This window comes from Oncorhynchus clarkii, chromosome 19 (genome assembly GCF_045791955.1).
Source record: "Oncorhynchus clarkii lewisi isolate Uvic-CL-2024 chromosome 19, UVic_Ocla_1.0, whole genome shotgun sequence".
NCBI classification, from domain to species: Eukaryota; Metazoa; Chordata; class Actinopteri; order Salmoniformes; family Salmonidae; genus Oncorhynchus; species Oncorhynchus clarkii.
The window spans coordinates 23,648,773-23,671,638 of NC_092165.1; the positions used below are offsets into that span (position 1 = coordinate 23,648,773).

A 22,866-nucleotide genomic window follows, 5' to 3' on the forward strand; every position below is an offset into this window, starting at 1 on the left:
ACAAGTCAGGGAGTTCTTTCCTCGTGTATGTTTCAGCCATCTTCACAGAGTCAAATATGCGCTCACCATTCTTGGTTTCGATTCACAAAGTCGCCGGGTAACGCAGGCTGCATGCCAAGCCAGCCTGCTGCAGGAGCCTCATCTGTGGGGAGAAAGCCCTCCTCCTCTGATGTAGTATGGGAGAAAGATCCGGAAAAATTATGATTCTGGCATCTCCGTACTTGAGCTCTCCTTTTGCTCGGGCAGGAGAGAGGATGCGGACAGTGTCCTGGCACCGTAGAAATTTCATGACAAATGCCCTATGTGCAGCCGGGCCAGGTAGTCGCGGCAGCGTAGCCTAGTGGTTAGAGCGTTGGACTAGTAACCGGAAGGTTGCGAGTTCAAACCCCCGAGCTGACAAGGTACAAATCTGTCGTTCTGCCCCTGAACAGGCAGTTAACCCACTGTTCCCAGGCCGTCATTGAAAATAAGAATTTGTTCTTAACTGACTTGCCTGGTTAAATAAAGGTAAAATAAAATAAAAATAAAGTCACCTCCGTAGAGTGCGATGGGCCCTCTCAATTTCCAGTGGGTGCACGGAAGGGGGTAGGTTCAGAATTTTGGGAATCCATTTCTGCAGAAAGGAGATGGCATCTCTTCATTCCACAGCCCCCAGGGAACCTGGAAATCTCAAATTCAAGCGCTTTTGGACATTTTCGTGAATATCGAATTTCTCCTCGAGTTTAGATTTCTTCCAATTTCTTGTACTTTGGCTCCATATCCTCGCGGACGTCCAGGATGGCAGCCTGGTGGTCAGAATGGTATTTTTCTAACTTTGTCACTCGTCGCTTTGTGACTTTCTGGTCTTCTGGTCATAGAATGGAGTCATAAGTGCATTTAAGTGCGGGTTCCACGGCTAATTATCTTCACAATCTGACAAAAATTGTGGTCAGGACAACCCAGGGTATAATGTATGTCATCTTTGTAACAGTAGCTCAAACATAGCGATCATAGATGTTGACACTGTAAATTACATTACTTTTTAAAAATATAGAAATATGAAGTGCCCATTTGGACTCACGGGTGTGTGGTTTGCTTGTATGACATCAAAGCGGTACTTATAATAATTCTCAACGTCTCATCTTTCAGAAAACATCAACTTGATTTACAGCATTTCCCCTCACTCAGACAACAACAAGTGGAGAACCTGAGCTCTGACGTCTGACTCTGTTACTGTAAATTTAGGTGATTATCAATGATAAAAATCTGCCATTTTCAACCCTTTTTCAAGACCTATGCGACCTGAGAAGCTTCAAGGAGAGTTATGAAAGACTGCATAACACTAACAGACATACACATACTAATAGCAGGCCACCATTGAATAACATGTGTGAGACTCACATATTACAAACATTTGTTTAAATGACTGGATTATTAATGTTTTTGTAATCATCTTTGTTGGTGTTTGATAGGTCTCTGTGTGTATTGTAGCTAGCATCGATTTGTATGTTGACACTGTTGCAAATGTGTCAATTTAAACTTTACAGACCATTGTTCATTGTGTTCGTATATCCACTGGTTGTGCTGTGTCTCATATACTTGTCTAGTATAGACAGGACAAGGTTAGCCTGGCGTTTTTAAGACACGTTATGGTTTTTGTACAGTTCTACCAAAAGCAATGTACAATTCAAACCTCTAACCAACTGCACCAACTGCACACAAAGCAAAACATGTGTGAGTGAGGATAGGTTTCATTAACATATCACTATATTGAATCAGTATGAACTCAACAAATTCTCAAACATTGTCAATGTAAATCATGTCTAAATGAACATGCTCTGTATGTCCAAACCATGCACTGTTTAGTTTCTGAAGTTACCTACATTGGATCAAGGGAAAGGCAACCTCAGTCCTGCTAATACACCTGACTCCAATAATCAAATTATCATGGTCTTCAGTTTGGATTGCAATTAGTTTATTCAGGTGTGTTAGCTATAGGGCTGGGGGGAAAGTGTGTCACCAATCAGGCACCCAAGGACTGGAGTTGCTCATCCCTGATCTAGATCAAAACTTTTGAAACAGCTGGGAGAAAGGGAAGGATTATAGTGTCAAGTCAACACACTCACCGGTCAGGTCCTGTTCCGAGAGGTTCTGGAACTCCTTGAGGATATTGCTGATGGACGAATTGAGGTTCTTGATTTTCCCGTGGATCCCGTCCAGCTGAGTGGTCTGGATGTTCTTGATGACCCCTCCGTGGGAGATGACTGTGGCGTTCAGGCCGTTCACACAGTTCCACAGGCCCGACACATGCTTGTTCAGCCCCTCCTTGATCTTCTGGAGCGAGTCCGAGATGCCGTCCAGCCGTCCACACACACCCTCCATCTTGGACAGCCTCTTCTCCAGGCCGTCACCAGAGCGCTTGCAGTCACCCATCTCCACCACAAGGGTGTTCTCAAAACGGCGCACATCACGATCCACCCCGTCGAGGTGGTTGCGACTCTCCTCAATGTGCTCGGTCACGTCCTGCTGGATCTTGTCCAGCTCCGAGATGATCTTGTTCTTTGTGTTGCCCAGGTCGGTGATGATGCTGCCGTGTTTCTGCACTGTGTGCTCCAGGCCCCTCAATGTGTCATTAATGGAGCTGAAGGTCAGGATGACCTCGGACAGCTCGCCCTGCAGGGACTTGAGGTGGCCGTTGTTAGATGTTCCTCCAATCACACTGTGGCCATCCAGAGGCTTCTGGGGGTCATCCAGGCCTCCTCCAGTGCCGCCACCTGTTGCTGGGGTCACAAGGCGGATCTTACACTGGCCACTACACTTGTCCACCTCCTCCTGGAGTTTTCCCACCTCCTCCTGCAGGGTGGAGCACACCTGCGAACAGGAGCTCTGGTCTGAGTCCACCCGTGTCCGGATGGCGTTGATGTCCTTCTCCCAGCGGCTCAGAGTGTGCTGCGTGTGGTTCTTCAGCTTCTTCAACTCGTCTTCCACTCTTCCGCAGATGTCGCAGTCGTCCACGCAACGACCCAGTGTCTCGATCTCTGTGACAATGCGGTTGAAGTGCTCGCCGTTGTCTCCGGTCAGGGCTTTGATTTTACGGATGTCGTGGCTGAGGTCCACCACCTTGTCCATTAGTGAGTCGCCTGAGACGGACAGGTCCTTGATACGTGTGTCGAAGCGGCGGATCTCGTCCTCATTAGCCACCACCCTCCACGTGATAGACTTCACAGAGTCTCCGTTGTAATCATTTCCTCTGTCTCCTCCAGCTCCACCCCATCGATCTCCGGTTCCCCCTGTTCCTCCTCTTCCGCCATCTCCAACTCCTCCAGTTCCGGTTTCCTCTGCTCCCCCTGCTCCACCTGCTCCTCCCCATCCTTCTCCAGTTCCTTTATTTCCTCCTCCATCTCCTTTTCCTCCTCCCCCTGCTCCTCCTTCAGCTCCTCCCCATCCTCCTCCATCTCCTCTCCCTCTTGTTCCCCATGTTCCTCCACTTCCTCCTCTTCCTCCTCCAGCTCCTTCTCCTAATCCTCCACAGCCACAGTCAGTCAGACTCTTGTCTAGGAGTGCCGTAGAGTTCTCCAGGCGGGTCAGCTTCTTGTCGTGGTCCGACACTCTGTCCTTTAAGGTGCCCACGTCCAGCTCTATGTCTTCAATGCGGTAGCCCTGGGTATCGAAGCGGTCCAGGAACATGGTCCGGAGGTCACCGAGCTCATGGTGGAAGTAGTCCTTCAAGTCTTTCTCTATTAAGGTGCAGCTCTCTTCTGTGTGCTGCACTGTGCTGTTCAACCGCCTTTCCAGGTCGTTCAGACGGTTATCCAGCCTGTCCTCTATAACCTTGGGTAAGCCGCTGCCAGCATTGGGTACAAAGCCACCACCAGGTCCAAAGCCACCTACTCCGAAACCTCCACCGCCATGACTACCACCACTTCCCAACTCCTTATCCAGGCGGTTCTGGATGACATTGTAGTTCTCCGACGCAGAGCTGATCTTTCTCTCTGCATCTGTGACCCTGTTCTTGAGGTCGGTGACAGTGTTGCAGCAGCCCTGGGAGCGTGTGACCTCCCGGCGTAGGCCGTCCAGGCTCTGGCGGTAGTGTCCGTCCACTGCGTTCAGCTGCTTTTCCAGCACCTGGATTCTCTCCCTGATCTCCTGCTGCTGCATTCGCAGGTCCTCCACCCCAGACTGGCAGGAGGAGCAGGACAGAGACACCCTCCTCTCCAGCTCTCTCAGGATCTCCTCTTTCAGCGTGCTGAGCGTCCCGCCACTAAACCCACCGGTGCCTCCAGAGGAGCCGCCAGTGCCACCCCCGAGATCATTCCCACTGCCAGCATTCCCATTGACCAGGTGGTTATTGATGCTGACCAGGGTCTTGTCATGGGCCTGGGTCCGGTTGTCCAGCTGGTCCAGTTTGGTCTGGATGCTGTGGATGGTCTCTTTCATCTCGGGCTGGGCTGAGTCTGCAGGGGTCTTGGTGCCGCCACCGGTGAAACCCGGTTTGTGCATCTCCTCCTGGAAGCGTTCATTCATGCCCCTCAGGGTGGACTGCAGGTCATGGAGGTCCTTGGTCAGGCTCTGGATCTTGTCCTCCAGCTGCCGCATCTTGTCGCCGTCTCCTCGCCCTGGAACACAAACACATTATATTACAGTATATAATCTACTGTATATAGTTATAGATTCATCATGTATACCATTTGAGGAGTGACATGGGGACATAGAGGAGGACAGAAGTAGGAAGAAGAAGAAGACATAGAGGAGGAGCAGAACAAACAGACATCCACCCACCGTCTCCCCCATTCTGTCCTCCGTGACCTGTGCCGGTTCCAGTCTGTCCCGGTCGGGAGGGTTTCGGCCGGGGTCTGGCTGTAGCAATCTGGGTCCCAGAACCTCCGCTCGGCCCCTCGCTACATTCGTCCCCAGTGTAACCATGGCAACACTTCCACTCCATGTCCGTCACCATCTTGTAGGCCACCTTGTACCGCGGCTTCATATATGTTCGATACCTGTTGAGAATCAGCGACAACAACGACAACAATGGTGAAGTGGTTCGCAAAGAGGTTGTCTCACCTATCTAAATTGAATGCACGAATTTGGGTCACACTAGACAGGAGTGTCTGCTAAACGCTTATGTAACTGATGCTATGCAATCATAATTGGTCGCATGTGGTAATTTTCAACTTATTGTCCATCTGCCTTTTGCCCCATAACACCACTAGTCGTTGGCAGAACATAACATTACACATTAACTGAAGAGCCTTGGACATTGTTTTATTTTACTACTTCACTCATGTTGTTTGTACAATATCCGTAATTTCCCTTACAAGTTGAGTAAGGGAAATTACCATTGAGTTTCAATGGGCCTGTCTGCAATTCTGAACTCTTGAAACTGCTCTCAGTCAAAGGCCTCAGTTTGGAGAATGTTTATGTGTCAATCCAAACTCAGTCATTACAGGCCACAAAGCCAGAGGCCAGGCATTTTCTGCCTAATTATGTTTTCTATTTAATTTGGGGTTTTAATTTCGTTCCCGGGCTTGGAGGCATGAACACAAAGCTTAAACAGCAGACGCTGGTTTCTGCCCTGACAGGCACTTTGAGGTAACTCTAAACCCCGGTATTCACCGGATACCAACGTTGATTAAATCATTTACAGGGAAACTATTCAGACCTTAACATGTTTGTAATTATTCCACCAGCTCCTTTCCACACAGTATCAGAAATGCCTGTCACTCTGAAAGACTAAAGCATGGTAGGTATGCGCAGCATTCTCCTTTTACCCAATTATGTCATCTGGAAAAAGTAACAAGAATTTCAGGATTGGGGAAACAGATTGCACTGCATTTGATAGCACACATTTGTGCTATCTGTATGAACTGTATGAACAAACTTAATACCCACGTCAAGTGGCCCAATATTTACATGAACCTAATTCAAACTCAAGCTGACCACCACCCTTAGTTTTCGTTGGTCAGATAACCGTAGTTCATAGGTGACCCCTCCCCTCTCTGATGGATGAGAATACTCCACTGTATGCAAATCTGTATGCAAATTCCTGAATTAACTCCTCAGGCTGTAGCAAATGTACTGTATGTTGCAATGGAGAGTAGAAGCCAAACTCCAAAATTAGATCCTAAAGCATTGTCAAACAATTAGAAAAGATAAACAAACACACGCACACACGCTCCACACACATGCGCTCGACACACACACACACACTGATTTCTAAATTTTGCTTGGACCACGTTCAGAAGAAACTGCTTTTTATTTTCCTCTTTAAACTGAGAAGGAAATAAATGTTTCACAATTGGGCTTGAAAAGGCATATATTGTTTCCTTTCCTGTATATGTGCTGTATGGTTCAGGCTCATACACAGTCATCTGTTACCCAGCTGTGGGGGAGCGTCAGAGAGAGAGACAGAGGCTCTGGCAGTAGTAGGCCTTCAATCAACAGGACTCAGGACTCAACAGGACAGCTTGTACAGTCACGGCATTGTCCATCACACAAATGTCAATTACAGTATGACAGCTCTTAGCCTACCACTGCCATGCCTAGAATCATTCAAGAGAATGATAGAGAAAGACAGGAGAGAAGGGAGATGAAGAGAAAAAGAGAGAGAGGGATGCTGTATAGTATGGGCTTCAGATTAGTCAAAGAGTTCCTGATTTCCCAGAAATATTGGTTAAGTTTTGCGAGTCTGTCTTTCCAATCTTTTCACTCCATAAGCAGCGTGTGTGAGTGTGTGTGTTGGCAGACATTAGGGGCATTAGGTCCAAAAGGTCCTTTTTACACAATTCCCCTCAGCCTTGGCATTCTTTCATCACAATATCCTCTGTCTGTCTACAGTAGATGGGCAAAGACTGATTCATGCAGTGGGTGTCTGGGTATACATGTTCAAATGAAATGTGTACGAGTAAGTATACGGCACCAGGTGGTAGTGCGTGTGTTTGTGTGTTAGGAGCATACTCACGTCACCATGCGAGAGCACTGTGTGCCCCAGGAGCAGGGGTGGTAGTCAGGCTTGACGTAGGTCTCCACTCCATCCTCCACCACACAGGTCACTGTCTTTGTCACCACATACGCACACCAGTTTCTACAGGGCGAGAGAAGGAGAAGGTTAGTTTGAGATTGATTCATGCACATACTGTACGCACATAGGCTTAGAGATCAGAGACTGCATACAAATCAAGGGAATACACTAAGTATTCAAAGCTGAGATGAGAAATTAGTGAAAGAGAGGGAGTGTACAGTTTAATCATGTATAAGTTAGGTACCGGTAAGTGATTCATTGCTGGGAATACTCCAGTATCTCCAGTATGAGTAACTATCATGGTCTTGTCATGCGTAGGAACAAAAATATATGGTGAGGCAAATACAGTAGTGCACATTTGACTACGATCTCAAGTATTGGTTTCTCCAACAGAGAGCTTGCCTCTTCTGTCTTAACTAACATGCAGTAGGGGCTTAGTAGAATTACAGCTATGTGCAGTAAAAATTGCACTAGATTTGACCAGTTTCCATAGGAAATAGAGTGCCATTTGGGACTCAACCAGAGGGAGACAGCACTGAGCTGACTGCAGAGGGAGTGGCAGTAAGATTTAGGGCAGCTGGTCTGTCACTTTTTCCATAGCAGCCCCAGGGCCACTGTTGATTTAGGGCTGGTCTTTTCTGCAGCCGCTATGGCCTGGTAAAAGATTAGGTTCTGCAGAGAAAGGAGCTGTGTAGCCAGTGTGTAGTCACTGTGCTGTAGTTGGGGTCCCCTGCAGAGCAAACCAACTCTCTCTGTGGTCACACTGTCAGCAGCTGGACTCTGGACGCTCAATCTGGCAGAGTTTAACACAGAACACTGCATGGGATGTAAACACTGGGATAGAACAGTAGACTTGCAGGCATTAAAAAGTTGTGCTCTGCTATTGGTTGTACATCATGATGCTTTATCATATCCTAGTGCTAGTTGGTTACAAAAACCTGTACCACTGTACTGTAGAAGAATGGTAGCACTGAGACCGACCACTGGCAGAGAACAGTAGGAATAAACTAGGAACTGTTCCGAACAAAACACAAATGCTCAGGCATTCAATGATGGTACTGGGCCACTTCTAACCATTCCATTTCTTAATGTGGAACAGATAGACCAAACAGCAGGTTGGCGTTTATTGTAATGAGTCTTTTCCTGGAGGCAGAACTGAGCAATTTCCACTTAGATAGTCTAGCTGCAAAGTAAAAATGAGCTATATTGTTAAAATTTATGAAATGTCCTTTTCGGTCTTAATCTAAGGTTAGGGTTAGGCATTAGGGTTAGCATTGTGGTTAAGGTTAGGGTTAAGTTTAAAATCAGATTTTATGACTTCGTGGCTGTGCCAGCTAGTGACCCCTCTGCAGAGCTGCCTCCAGAACCAGATTCATGACAAAAAATGCTAACCTGCGACCAGTGTGACACTAGAACACCAGACCAAATTCAGACCATTAACTCCCTCCTGGAAAAACAGGTTTGGTTTTAGTCTGCCAGGCAAGATCAACAAACAGACCACACTGTGGGGGAGAGGAGAGGAAATGGGGAGGAGATGATCAGCTGTCTGACTGTCACTGGCCTGACACAGTGATCCTCCATCAGACTATTGGCTGTGGTCTGTCTGCCACTGAGGCTTTACATTCTGGATTCATCATCATTGCATCACTTTTCAAACGCTTGGATTTAAGACACATGGGAAAGACACAGTATCATGCAATACATTTCTTAGCATACCAAACTAACCAGGCCAGGCATTTGTATTACTCATATTCTCAAGCTTGAGCTCACTACTTCTAGTGCCAGTGAGAAGCCCTGTTTCTCCCCACATCTGACATCTGTCCAGTGTTTGAGCAGATAAGCCAGTGTGCAGCTTTATAGGGACAAACACAGAGGGTTCTAACTAGCCTAACCATCCGGCATGGCTCTTGATTGAGATTTCCAGCAACATTCCTCCATGATGCACTTTTGGCACTGGGACAAAGGCTTTGGTGTGTCTATGTTGCAACCCTCATTTGGAAATGATAACACATGGCAATAATGTAATCTCTTCCCAAAACCGTCCCTTCCTCTCTTTCTCTTTTTCTCCCCTGCTTCTCTTTCTCAGTATGGCATGCTCTCACTCCCCAGATAGCAAAAAATATCCTCCCACTTGCTGTTTGCTGCCTTCCTTACACCCAAGGCCATAAATTCCTACCGCCAGGGGGCGAATGAACTTTGCCGTTCAAGATGTGATTTCCATCTCTGGCGGGTAGCCCTTACTCAGAGGACTGCTAGAAACCCTTGGCAGGCCACTTTTGCGTCTCTAGCATTTTGCCTCCACTCAGAGGACAGCTATCAGGCCAAGGTAAGCCATCTAGCCATGAGCTAATTTGAAAGACAATAGCAAGGAATTTTTCTTGTCTCAAATTGGGCCTGACACCTTCCAGCTAACCACAGCCAGCCAGAGGCTGCAAGCTGTTTTTGTTGTTTCTATAAATACCTTACATTTGTTGTGATTTGAATTTTATTAGATTTGCCAATTTAAAAACACAATACAGCCACAGATGTGGGCATAATGCATTTACAATAATTGAGGATGAAACACAAAAGTGATACACCTAATAATTGACAGTTTAAGTAGATCAATTATTATGATAAGTGTACAATATTACGTTTTGGATCCTTCAAAAAATAAAACTTTTACATTACCTTGCAGTTTACCTATAAAATGGGTTGATGGTGAAGTAGACGTACTCTGTAGTCATATCACAAAAGATATAAATAAGTTCTCCGCAATGAATTTCAATAGAAAAATAGACAAGATCCTGCAACCATGGAGAGGTAAATATCTGTCTATTTATGGGAAAATTGCCCTGATTAACTCCTTAGTCATATCTCAGTTTACTCACTTACTTATGGCGCTGCCTACTCCTGATTCGTTTTTCAAATGATATGAGAAAAAATATATTTCGCTCTATCTGGGATGCTAAACCAGACAAAATAAAACGTGCCTATCTATATAATGAATATGAATTGGGTGGGTTGAGATAATTAAATATAAAAGCACTAAACCTCTCTCTAAAAGGTTCAAGCTCATCCATTGTTTAAAAATGGCCTCTTTGCCTTTGTGCTGATTGTCATGTCTCATTTCTGATTAATTGCAAATTATACTTTTTTCAAAATATCTTTCTTTTTCAAACAAGCATTGCAGAGCTGACTACAATTTCAATTTCATCCCCCTGAAAAGATAGAACAAATATTAGAACAAATATTATGGCTGAACTCAAATGTGCTGGTTGATAAAATACCTGTATTTATGGAAAATATGTTTGATAAGGGTATTTTGTTCTTAAATGATATTGTAAATTGGAATGGTTGAGTTATGTCCTTATCAGAATTGTACGGAAAGGTCTGATCAATCCAAGAGTACAACCAACTGATTACAACATTACCCCAAAAATGGAGGAGGCGGGTGTCAGCGGGAGGAGGTATGGAACTGGTCTGTCTGCCCAATATAAAGGATCAAAACTGTCAGAGGAATGAAAATATCATAAATAGGAAAGCATACCAGTTTCATTTGAGGACCAGGACTTTGACAACTGTGCCATATAGATTGCAAACTAGTTGGGAAGAGATTTTTTATGTACTGATTCCATGGTACAGGGTGTATGAGTTGATATATAAAACAAAGCAAGATTCAAGACTTCGTGCTTTTAAACTAAAAGTATTATATAGAATTCTTGCCACCAACAAAATGTTGAATATTTGGGGCATAAAATCCTCGAAGCTCTGCAGATTTTATTGTGAGGATACAGAATCAATAGACCATTTATTTTGGTATTGCCCTCAGGTAGCCTGTTTCTGGTCTCAGGTTCAGGAATGGCTGAAAATGCATAGCATTGATGTAAAATTGACCCAAGAAATAGTACTGTTAGGAGATCTGGAGAGACTGGGTCAGTCAATTACTAATACTCTTAGTAAAAGTATTCATCTTCAACTCGCAATCTGTGGATTCTATTCGATTAGATAGATTGAAATTGTACGTTAAACATCACAGCATAGTTGAAAGATATGTGTTGCGTAGAAATCCGAAGTGGGTGGCCAGCAGAGATAGATGGGATGGGCTGAGGGAAGCTGAGGGTTGGGATGTGGAATTGGAGACAAGTGGGAGTGGAGTTGCTGTGTGAGTGATAGAATGATGGTCAAAGTCCCCAAAAAAGTCAAAATATAACATAAGAAAAAGTACATTTGAATGACACTAAGTGGCAGTATTTTTACAACTAATGCCGGTTTGCCTGAGGCTGATGCCGTGCATGTGTTTGTACACATGCATATACACACACTCTCATTCAAATAAACACATAAAAGAACACACACATGTAATAGTGCCAGACATGCACACAAACATATACAAATGGCATTGCTGTTATGATTTTAGTTGTCCTTGATGTGCTTTGTTTTAAATTTATTACAATTATTTTATTTTTTTGCATTGTTGTTTGCTGTTTTCTTCCGTCTTTTCCTTTTTTCTCTTTAGTTCTCTCGGTTGTTGGTACATTGGGGGATTCTTGGAGGTGGGGAATGGAATTGATTGTATTTTTCATTTTTCTTCCTGTGGGAGGGGACTCGAATGGTTGAGGGACAGCTATTGGGGAACTGTGGGAGAATCTTGGAGGGTTCGGGTTCACGTTTTTTGGCCTGGTGGTAGATCGGTCAACATGCCCTTGAGCAGGGCAATGACCCTGGATGCTTCTGTGTGTCACCTTGAATGGGAGTCTGTTGGAGGACTGGAATGATGTAGTTATTGAGCGGCTTCACTGCAAGTATATTGTATGTTTCGAATATTCAATAAATAAAAAAGGAAGAAAAAGAACACCTGCTCTTTCCATTACATAGACTGACCATGTGAATACAGGTAAAAGCTATGATCCATTATTGATGTCACATGTTAAATTAACTTCAATCGGTGGAGATGAAGGGGAGGGGAAAGGTTAAAGAAGGATTTTTAAGCCTTGCAACAATTGAGACATAGGTTGTGTATGTGTCATTCAGGGCAAGACAAAATACTTAAGTGCCTTTGAACGGCGTATGGTGGTAGGCGCACCAGTTTGTGTCAAGAACGGTAACGCTGCTGGGTTTATCACGCTCAACAGTTTCACATATTTTTCTAGAATGGTCCACCACCCAACTGCGGGACGCATTTGAGTCAACATGTGCCAGCATTCCTGTGGAACACGTTCTACACCTTGTAGAGTCTGTGCCCCGGCGAATTGAGACTGTTCTGAGGGCAAAAGTGGGTGCAACTCAATATTAGGAAGGTGTTCCTAATGTTGGATATACTCAGTGTAGATAGATGGAGCACCAACAGAAAGAGTGAGACCTACAACGAGACAACGGTGCCAAGTTTGGGCCCAATCATGAAGGTAGCTAAGAACATAGCTGTTACCAACTTGAATGTAAATACTTCAATTGCCAGAAGATACCAACCCTACCGTTAAAATGTTTCCACTGAGCTGCACTGGGGTCGGAACGCATGGTTACGCATGGTTACATTAAGACACTGTGGCGCCGACAAGAGATATGGGTCGGAAAACGTACACACTACCGTTCAAAAATTTGGGGTCACTTAGAAATGTCATTGTTTTTTAAAGAAAAGCAACTTTTTTGTAAATTAAAATAACATAACATTGATCAGAAATACCGTTTAGAAATTGTTATTATTGTTGTAAATGACTATTGTAGCTGGGAGTGACTGATTTTTTAATTGGAATATCTACATAGGAGTACAGAGGCCAATTATCAGCAACCATCACTCCTGTGTTCCAATGTCATGTTGTATTAGCTAATCCAAGTTAATAATTTTAAAAGGCTAATTGATCATTAGAAAACCCTTTTGCAATTATGTTAGCACAGCTGAAAACAGTTGTTCTGATTAAAGAAGCAATACAACTTATTTTAGACTAGTTGAATATCTGGAGCATCAGCATTTGTGCGTTCGATTACAGGCTCAAAATGGCCAGAAACAAAGAACTTTCTCCTGAAACTCGTCAGTCTATTCTTGTTCTGAGAAATGAAGACTATTCCATGCAAGAAATTTCCAAGAAACTGAAGATCTCGTACAATGCTGTGTACTACTCCCTTCACAAAACAACGCAAACTGGCTCTAACCAGAATTGAAAGAGGAGTGGGAGGCCCCGGTGCACAACTGAGCAAGAGGACAAGTACATTAGAGTGTCTAGTTTGAGAAACAGATGCCTCACGAGTCCTCAACTGGCAGCTTCATTAAATAGTATCCGCAAAACACCAGTCTCAACGTCAACAGTGAAGAGGCAACTCCAGGATGCTGGCCTTCTAGGCAGATTTCCTATGTCCACTGACTGTGTTCTTTTGCCCATCTTAATCTTTTCTTTTTATTGGCCAGTCTGAAATATGGCTTTTTCTTTGCAACTCTGCCTGGAGGAGTCGCCTCTTCACTGTTGACGTTGAGACTGGTGTTTTGCGGGTACTATTTAATGAAGCTGGCAGTTGAGGACTTGTGAGGCGTCTGTTTCTCATGTCGAACATATCTGGAGAGACTTGAAAATAGCTGTGCAGCAACGCTCCCCATCCAACCTGACAGAGCTTGAGAGGATCTGCAGAGAAGAATGGGAGAAACTCCCCGAATACAGGTGTGCCAAGCTTCTAGTTTTCTCATACCCAAGAAGACTCGAGGCTGTAATTGCTGACAAAGGTGCATCAACAAAGTATTGAGTAAAGGGTCTAAATACCTGTTTTTGTGTTGTCATTATGGGGTATTGTCTGTAGATTAATGAGTAAAAAAACAAACAATTTACTCAATTTTAGAATAAGGCTGTAACGTAACAAAATGTGGAAAAAGTCAAGGGGTCTGAATACTTTCCGAATGCACTATGTAATGGGGAATTGATATACCCTAACAATCAAATGCCAACAATTCACACAATTAAGTTTTGAAACAATGAAAGTGCAGAAATTGGCTGGAGAGAGCTCAGTTTGGAGAGAGAAGTGCATTGTGCATCTGGGCACATGGTCAATCTACATTGGCCATACAGCCTCTGAAAAGTCAGGGTATTCATATTTCTTACACTTCGCAGAGCAGTGCAGAGCTTTTGTCAAGGAAGTGAGTTTGTGTTTTCTACAGGATGTACCACCCCCACCTACCATCAATTAATCATGTCAATGCGGAGCTACACAGAGCCCTCCGCATTGTTACAAAATTTGGGAGGCGCATGGTGATGCAGTACAGATCTCGATTTGGCCTCTGGAGACACTGCAATTGCGTCACACCCTCCATATGGAGCCTCTGACCACATTTTTCAGATTAAGCATGAATTGGTTTTTAGTCTAGGCTTCCGCAATGGATTAGTTCACTGAGATGGGCGCAAATATATAAATACATATATACAGTGGGGCAAAAAAGTATTTAGTCAGCCACCAATTGTGCAAGTTCTCCCACTTAAAAAGATGAGAGAGGTGTCACGGTCGTCCTCCTCTTCATCTGAAGAGGAGAGGCGAAAAGGATCAGAGGACCAATATGCGGCGTGGTAAATGTCCATGGTAGATCTTTAATAAAGAAAGACTGAACACTATACAAAAGAGTAACAAAAACAATAAACCAAATTCGACCGTGAAGCTACAAAAATGAGACCTGTGCTGACACAAGCCACTAACATAGACAATCACCCACAAACAAACAGTGCAACCCAGGCTACCTAAGTATGATTCTCAATCAGAGACAACTAATGACACCCGTCTCTGATTGAGAACCATACTAGGCCGAAACAAAGAAATGCCCCAAAACATAGAAAAAACAAACATAGACTGCCCACCCAACTCACGCCCTGACCATACTAAATAAATACAAAACAAAGGAAATAAAGGTCAGAACGTGACAAGAGGTCTGTAATTTTCATCATAGGTACACTTCAACTATGAAAGACAAAATGAGAAAAAAAATGCAGAAAATCACATTGTAGGATTTTTAATGATTTTATTTGCAAATTATGGTGGAAAATAAGCATTTGGTCAATAACAAAAGTTTATCTCAATACTTTGTTATATACCCTTTGTTGGCAATGACAGAGGTCAAACTTTTTCTGTAAGTCTTCACAAGGTTTTCACACACTGTTGCTGGTATTTTGGCCCATTCCTCCATGCAGATCTCCTCTAGAGCAGTGATGTTTTGGGGCTGTTGCTGGGCAACAAGGACTTTCAACTCCCTCCAAAGATTGTCTATGGGGTTGAGATCTGGAGACTGGCTAGGCCACTCCAGGACCTTGAAATGCTTCTTGTGAAGCCACTCCTTCGTTGCCCGGGCGATGTGTTTGGGATCATTGTCATGCTGAAAGACCCAGCCACGTTTCATCTTCAATGCCCTTGCTGAAGAGGTTTTCACTCAAAATCTCACGATACATGGCCCCATTCATTCTTTCCTTTACACGGATCAGTCGTCCTGGTCCCTTTGCAGAAAAACAGCCCCAAAGCATGATGTTTCCACCCCCATGCTTCACAGTGGGTATGGTGTTCTTTGGATGCAACTCAGCATTCTTTGTCCTCTAAACACGACGAGTTGAGTTTTTACCAAAAAGTTATATTTTGGTTTCATCTGACCATATGACATTCTCCCAATCTTCTTCTGGATCATCCAAATGCTCTCTAACAAACTTCAGACGGGCCTAGACATGTACTGGCTTAAGCAGGGGGACACGTCTGGCACTGCAGGATTTGTGTCCCTGGCGGCGTAGTGTGTTACTGATGGTAGGATTTGTTACTTTGGTCCCAGCTCTCTGCAGGTCATTCACTAGGTCCCCTCATGTGGTTCTGGGATTTTTGCTCACCGTTCTTGTGATCATTTTGACCCCACGGGGTGAGATCTTGCGTGGAGCCCCAGATCGAGGGAGATTATCAGTGGTCTTCCATTTCCTAATAATTGCTCCCACAGTTGATTTCTTCAAACCAAACTGCTTACCTATTGCAGATTCTGTCTTCCCAGCCTGGTGCAGGTCTACAATTTTGTTTCTGGTGTCCTTTGACAGCTCTTTGGTCTTGGCCATAGTGGAGTTTGGAGTGTAACTGTTTGAGGTTGTGGACAGATGTCTTTTATACTGATAACAAGTTCAAACAGGTGCCATTAATACAGGTCTGTGAGAGCAGAAAAATGTTGCTTGTTTGTAGGTGACAAAATACTTATTTTCCACCATAATTTGCAAATAAATTCATAAAAAATCCTACAATGTGATTTTCTGGATTTGTTTCTCTCATTTTGTCTGTCAGAGTTGAAGTGAACCTATGATGACAATTACAGGCCTCTCTCATCTTTTTAAGTGGGAGAACTTGCACAATTGGTGGCTGACTAAATACTTTTTTGCCCCACTGTACATACATAAGGTTTGAAGGTAAGACCCAGGTGCAGACAGTGTTGACGTAACAAAAGTTTATTAAATCGAACAAGTGCAGGCAAAGGTATGGCAAAGGTATAGGACAGCAGACAGGCTCAGTGTCAGGTCAGGCAGAGGTAGGTAATCCAGAGTAGTGGGGCAAAGGTACAGGACGGCAGGCAGGCTCAGAGCAGGGGATAAGGCCTGTTTCAATGACTTGAAGACCATTCTTCACAGTAAGTTTTGATATTATTAAATGTGTTACTTTTAAGTAATAATAATTTGTAGATGATAAATTGACCTCAATAAGCCCAAACAGATACAGTATGTTTGACTAAAACATAATAATATTAAACCTTGCTTACATTTGTATACGATCACTTTTCTCTCTATTATGGGTGGGAATACTTGGAACCATTTCTTAAACAAAATCACTTGGAGCTGATTTCCTGGTGTTTTTAGTCTTTTATGTCCTTTAAAAAAAAGGAAAACATGTTTTTGCTCTGAAAAATTGGGGGCCAAATTAAACCAGCCAAATTTGAGCCGTTGGATAACCCTGTTCTACAAGGTGTCAAATTGTAGTTCGTAACATATCATGCTGTCATGCCCTGACCACAGAAAGCTGTTTATTTTCTATGTTGGTTGGGGCGTGATAGTGTCTAGGGTGAGTCATCTAGGTGAATTGTATTTCTATGGTGGCCTGATATGGTTCCCAATCAGAGGCAGCTGTTTATTGTTGTCTATTATTGGGGATCATATTTAGGTAGCCATTTTCCCCATTGTGTTTGTGGGATCTTGTCTACAGATAGTTGCCTGTGTGCACACCAGTAGCGACATGTTTCGGTTGTGCTTTATTGTTTTTGTTTGGTGAGTTTCGATTTATTAAAATATATGGAACTCTACGCGCGCTGCGCCTTGGTCTAATCATTACGACGAGCGTGACACATACGAAATAGATGGATATCCACAAATTAATACATACCGTACCAAATGTAACATATCTTACTAATTTCAGTGTCCCGGATTTTCCTTTATTATGTTACGTCAACGCCTGAGTCTAGGTTGATCAACTAACTACAGTAGTGTAAAGTATTGAAGTAAAAATACTTTAAAGTAATACTTAAGTAGTTTTTTTGTGGTACCTGTACTTTATTATTTATATTATAAAAGTACTTGTTAGATTTTGAATGCTTAGCAGGACAGGAAAATGGTCCAATTCGTTCACCATCCCTACTGCCTAAATTATGTCTGAGTGTTGGAGTGTCCCCCTGGCTTTCGATAATAAAATAAAAAACTGAAATGTGCCATCTGGTTTGCTTAATATAAGGAATTAGAAATTATTTAAATTTTTTACTTTTGATAATTAAGTATACTTTCAACCAAATACTGTTAGACTTTTACTCAAGTAGTATTTTATTTGGTGACTTTCACTTTTACTTGAGTCATTTTCTATTTAGGTATCTTTACTTTTACTCAAGTATGACAATTGGTTCCTTTTTACACCACTGACTAACTACTAATCTTCTAGTCTAAACCTAAAGGTTGGCTTAGAGCTGTGTGGTCTGCTACAGTATGTGTGGTCTGCAGTTGCAGCCAGCCATGTTATATGGTCCAGGTCTGTTTTCAAACCCCCCACATTTCCTATCTTTATGACCCAGAATCACTTCCACAGAGGCACTGTGCCCCTGCTTACAGCCTCAAGGCCAGGGCGGTGGCCTTACATCAGCAACGACCTTTGACCTATTTCCTCTGTCCCACAGCTGCAGACCATGCAAGGGAGTCCCATGACAAAGCCATGTCACGTTCCTACAACGCACACACGCAAACACAGCAAACACAGATGGTCCCAGAGTACACCCCAATTAAATGAGAGGAGGTTTCTCATTAATCATAAAGGGTTTGGCTACATGTTTACTGTTTTGGCACCCTCAAAACAGTCTCTCTCTGTCCAATGACACAAGAGGTCTCCATCCGCTTCCACCATAACCACTCCCAGTAACTGCCTGCATCCCCCTCCCTTGGCATTCTCCCATACAGTATGACAAGAGATGGGAGAAAACCCATGTTGCTGTCGCCCTAAGATGATGATGATGATGATGTGAGGGGCCTCCACCCCAATCAGTTAATCCAGCAGACATTGTAAACAGGCACCTCACCCAGACCCTATTGGTTTACGTCACCAACATTCACCACCATGCAGTCTCAGCCTCCCAGGGGACCAGGACCTCATCAATCTAAGTGCATCCTGTGAAGTCTGAACATAAAGTATAACCACACGGCCCACCCTCCTGGGCCCAATGGGAAGTAGTGTGTTTGTTTGTATGTGTGTGCGTTTGGTTTTACTATCCTTGTAGGGAACAGAAGTACTCATAGTAAAACAAGGAACATTTTGAAAAATGGGGACATTTTGCCAGTTCCCAAAATAAAAAAAACTATTTTAGGCTTAGAATTAAGTTTTTTTTTTTTTGTTTTACTTGGCAACTCAGTTAAGAACAAATTCTTATTTTCAATGATGGCTTAGGAACAGTGGGTTAACTGCCTATTCAGGGACAGAATGACAGTTTCATACCTTGTCAGCTCAGGGATTTGAACTTGCAACCTTTCGGTTACTAGTCCAAAGCTCTAACTAACCACTAGGCTACCCTGCCTCCCCAATTTTAACATTCCTTGGGAAGACTCATTCCTCCCGACCCCTCCTGTCTCAGCCTCTAGTATTTATGATGCAATAGTTTGTGTCGGGGGGCTAGGGTCAGTCTGTCATATCTGGAGTATTTCTCCTGTCTTATTCGGTGTCTAAGTATGCTCTCTCTAATTCTCTCTCTCCTTTTCTCTATCTTTCTTTCTTTCTCTCTCCCAGAGGACCTGAGCCCTAGGACCATGCCCCATGTCCACCTGGTTGTGCTGTTGCCCCAGTTTAAAATGTTCTGCCTGCGGCTATGGAACCCTGACCTGTACACTGGAGATGCTACCTGTCCCAGACCTGCTGTTTTCAACTCTCTAGAGACAGCAGGAGTGGTAGAGATACTCTGAATGATCGGCTATGAAAAGCCAACTGACATTTACTCCTGAGGTGCTGACCTGTTGCACCCACTACAACCACTGTGATTATTGTTTGACCCTGCTGATCATCTATGAACATTTTAACATCTTGGCCATGATCTATTATAATCTACACCCGGCACAGCCAGAATAGGACTGGCCACCCCTCAGTCTGGTTCCTCTCTAGGTTTCATCTTAGGTTCCGGTTTCTATACCTGCATTGCTTGCTGTTTGGGGTTTCTGTACAGCACTTTGTGACATCAGCTGATGTAAGAAGGGCTTTATAAATACATTTGATTTATTGATTGACTTGAGGGGCAGTATTGGGTGAGTTTTGCAACGCATGTCCCACCCCTGTGTCTACATCACATATTTTCCGATATCACTTCTGGTATAAACACGGAAGAGATAGACGTGCTGCTACTTCGCTGCTATTGCAATTCTACTTGCTATTCTACTTGCAAGCGTCCTTTTTTGTGCTTTTATTTCAATATTTGCTACACGCAATTATGTCTCTGTCAAGTTTTGAGGAGCGTCTATGCAAGGAGGTGAAACGATTCGATAACCTCTACAATCCTTAGATGCAGTTGTATTCGGACAAGAACACAAAAGATGGAGGGAGACATCACAACATTTCAACACTGATACCGATGTCAAAGAAAAATAGAGAACGATCAGGTTTGTTCACAATCTGAAAAAAGTAAAGAAGATGAGGAGTGGGGCTGCTGCCGATTGTCTGACAACTGGGTAGGCTTCGTGTTAACGTGAAACATCGTCAGTGTTACGACTTCCGCTGAAGTCGGTCCCTCTCCTTGTTCGGGCGGCGTTCGGCGGTCGACGTCACCGGCTTTCTAGCCATCGCCGATCCACTTTTAGTTTTTCATTTGTTTTATCTTTGTTTTACACACCTGGTTTCAATCCCCCAATTACTTGTTCATTATTTAACCCTCTGTTCCCCCATGAGTGATTGTTTGTATGTATACGGTCTGTTATTGTGGGCTAGTTTATTGTGTTGTATGTTTGAATTCTTGAGTAAAGTACTTTCATTACTCATATCTGCTGTCCTGCGCCTGACTTCCACACGAGCTACACACAGACCGCTTACAGAATCACTGACCCGAAGAAGGGTGTCGGCAGGAGCAGACGCGCTCCCGGTTGCAGTGGAGCATGCGACCATGTTGCAACGTCTGGGCACCGCCATGGATCGCGTGCTGGATCGCGTCCTTCACCCGGTCCCAGCGGGATTCGACTCGCGCTCCCGAGGGAGTATGATGGGATGGCTGCCGGATGCCAGGAGTTTCTACTACAGTTCTACCTGGCGACCGTCCATCCTGCCCTCGTCTCCCACCTCTCAGGCAAAGCCCTGGAGTGGGCCAACGCCGTATGGTGTGAAGGAGACGCAGAGTTCACCCTGAACGTCTGTTCCACCTGAGGCAGGGGACGAGGAGCGCGCATGATTTCGCCTTGGACTTCCGGACCCTGGCCACCAGTGCGGGATGGAACGACAGGGCCCTGATCGATCACTGCCGGTGCAGTCTGAGCAAGGATGTCCGTCGGGAGTTGGCCTGCCGAGACACCACCCTCACATTGGACCAGCTGGTGGACCATTCCCTGCAGCATCTGTGGCTGCAGAGGGCACACTGCTGGTCGGTGCTGGGGGGGTTCCTCAGGGAGTCGAGGCAGCAGGCAGGGCACAATCGGCACCAGGCTCACCCAGAGCCCCCTGTTGCTCACATGTATGTGTTTATTTCATTTCCTGAGTTTTCTCCGCATTCCCAGCATAAGGCACAAGTAGATTCAGGCGCAGCTGGGAATTCTATTGATCGTTCATTTGCCCATAGTTTAGGGATCACCCTTGTTCCTGTGGATATGCCCTTCCCTGTGCACACCCTAGATAGTCAACCATTAGGGTCAGGGCTGATTAGGGAGGCCACCGCTCCACTAGACATGGTTACACAGGAGGGTCACAAGGAGAGAATCAGTCCCTTCCTTATTGATTCTCCTGCATTTCCCGTGGTGCTGGGCCTACCCTGGTTGGCCTGTCATTACCCCACTATTTGGTGGCAACAGAGGGCTCTCAAAGGGGTGGTCACGAGAGTGCTCAGGGAGGTGTGTGGGGTTTCCATCGGTGCGACTACGGTGGAAAGTCCAGACCAGGTCTCTACCTCAGAAAATGTCGATTTGGCTCTCGCCTTCTGTAAGAAGAGGGCGACTAAATTACCACCTCATCGATGGGGGGATTGTGCGATAAATCTCCTGGTAGACGCAGCACTTCCCAGGAGTCACGTGTATCCTCTGTCACAGGAGGATATGGTGGCTATTGAAACATATGTCTCCGAATCCCTGGGGCAGGTATACATTCGGCCCTCCACTTCACCTGCCTCCTCGAGTTTCTTTTTTGTGAAGAAGAAGGATGGGGGTCTGCGCCCGTGTATTGACTATCGAGGTATCAATCAGATCACTGTGAGGTACAGAAATCCGCTGCCTCTCATTGCCAGTGCAATCGAGTCAATGCACGGGGCACGCTTCTTCACAAAATTGGATCTCAGGAGAGCTTACAACCTGGTGCGTATCCAGGAGGGGGACGAGTGGAAGACGGCATTTAGTACCACCTGAGGGCACTATGAGTACCTCGTCATGCCGTACGGGTTGATGAATGCTCCATCAGTCTTCCAGGTCTTTGTTGATGAGATTTTCCGGGCAGGGTGTAGTGTTGGAAATCAACGACATTCTGATATACTCCGCTACACGCGCCAAGCATGTGTCCCTGATGCGCAGGGTACTTGGTCGACTGTTGGAGCATGACCTGTACGTCAAGGCTGAAAAATGTCTGTTCTTCCAACAGTCCGTCTCCTTCCTAGGGCACCGCATTTCCACGTCAGGGGTGGAGATGGAGAGTGATCGCATTTCAGCCGTGCGTAATTGGCCGACTCCCACCACGGTAAAGGAAGTGCAGCGGTTTCTAGGGTTCGCCAACTACTACCGGAGGTTTATCCAGGGTTTTGGTCAGGTAGCAGCTCCCATTACCTCACGGCTGAAGGGGGGACCGGTGCAGCTGCAGTGGTCGGCTGAGGCGGACAGGGCTTTTGGTCACCTGAAGGCTCTGTTTACCTCGGCTCCCGTGCTGGCTCATCCGGATCCCTCTTTGGCGTTCATAGTGGAGGTGGACAGGCTCCTCCGAGGCTGCGATAGGAGCCATGCTCTCTCAGCGCTCAGCATGCCACTGATTTCCGCCCCTGTGCTTTCTTTTCGAAGAAGCTCAGCGAAACTATGATGTGGGGGACGGGGAGCTGTTGGCTGTTGTCAAGGCGCTGAAGGTGTGGAGACATTGGCTTGAGGGGGCTAAACACCCTTTTGTCATCTGGACTGACCACCGCAATCTGGAGTACATCTGGACGGCGAGGTAACTGAACCCTCGCCAAGCAAGGTGGGCCATGTTCTTTACCCATTTTGTTTTCACTCCGTCCTACAGAC

The 22,866-nt window shown here is 45.0% G+C and overlaps 1 protein-coding gene across 1 annotated transcript in view; it reads right to left on the minus strand.

Annotated features, from left to right (window-relative positions):
• Positions 1-22,866, minus strand: part of LOC139374948 (EMILIN-1-A-like) — a 72,742-nt gene that overhangs the window by 9,928 nt on the left and 39,948 nt on the right. The window contains exons 2-4 of the mRNA XM_071116220.1: positions 6,938-7,060; positions 4,759-4,976; positions 2,106-4,595 (exon numbers count right to left, since the gene is read on the minus strand). Of these exons, the coding sequence (XP_070972321.1) occupies positions 2,106-4,595; positions 4,759-4,976; positions 6,938-7,060 (2,831 nt within the window). The remainder of the gene's footprint in view (positions 1-2,105; positions 4,596-4,758; positions 4,977-6,937; positions 7,061-22,866) is intronic.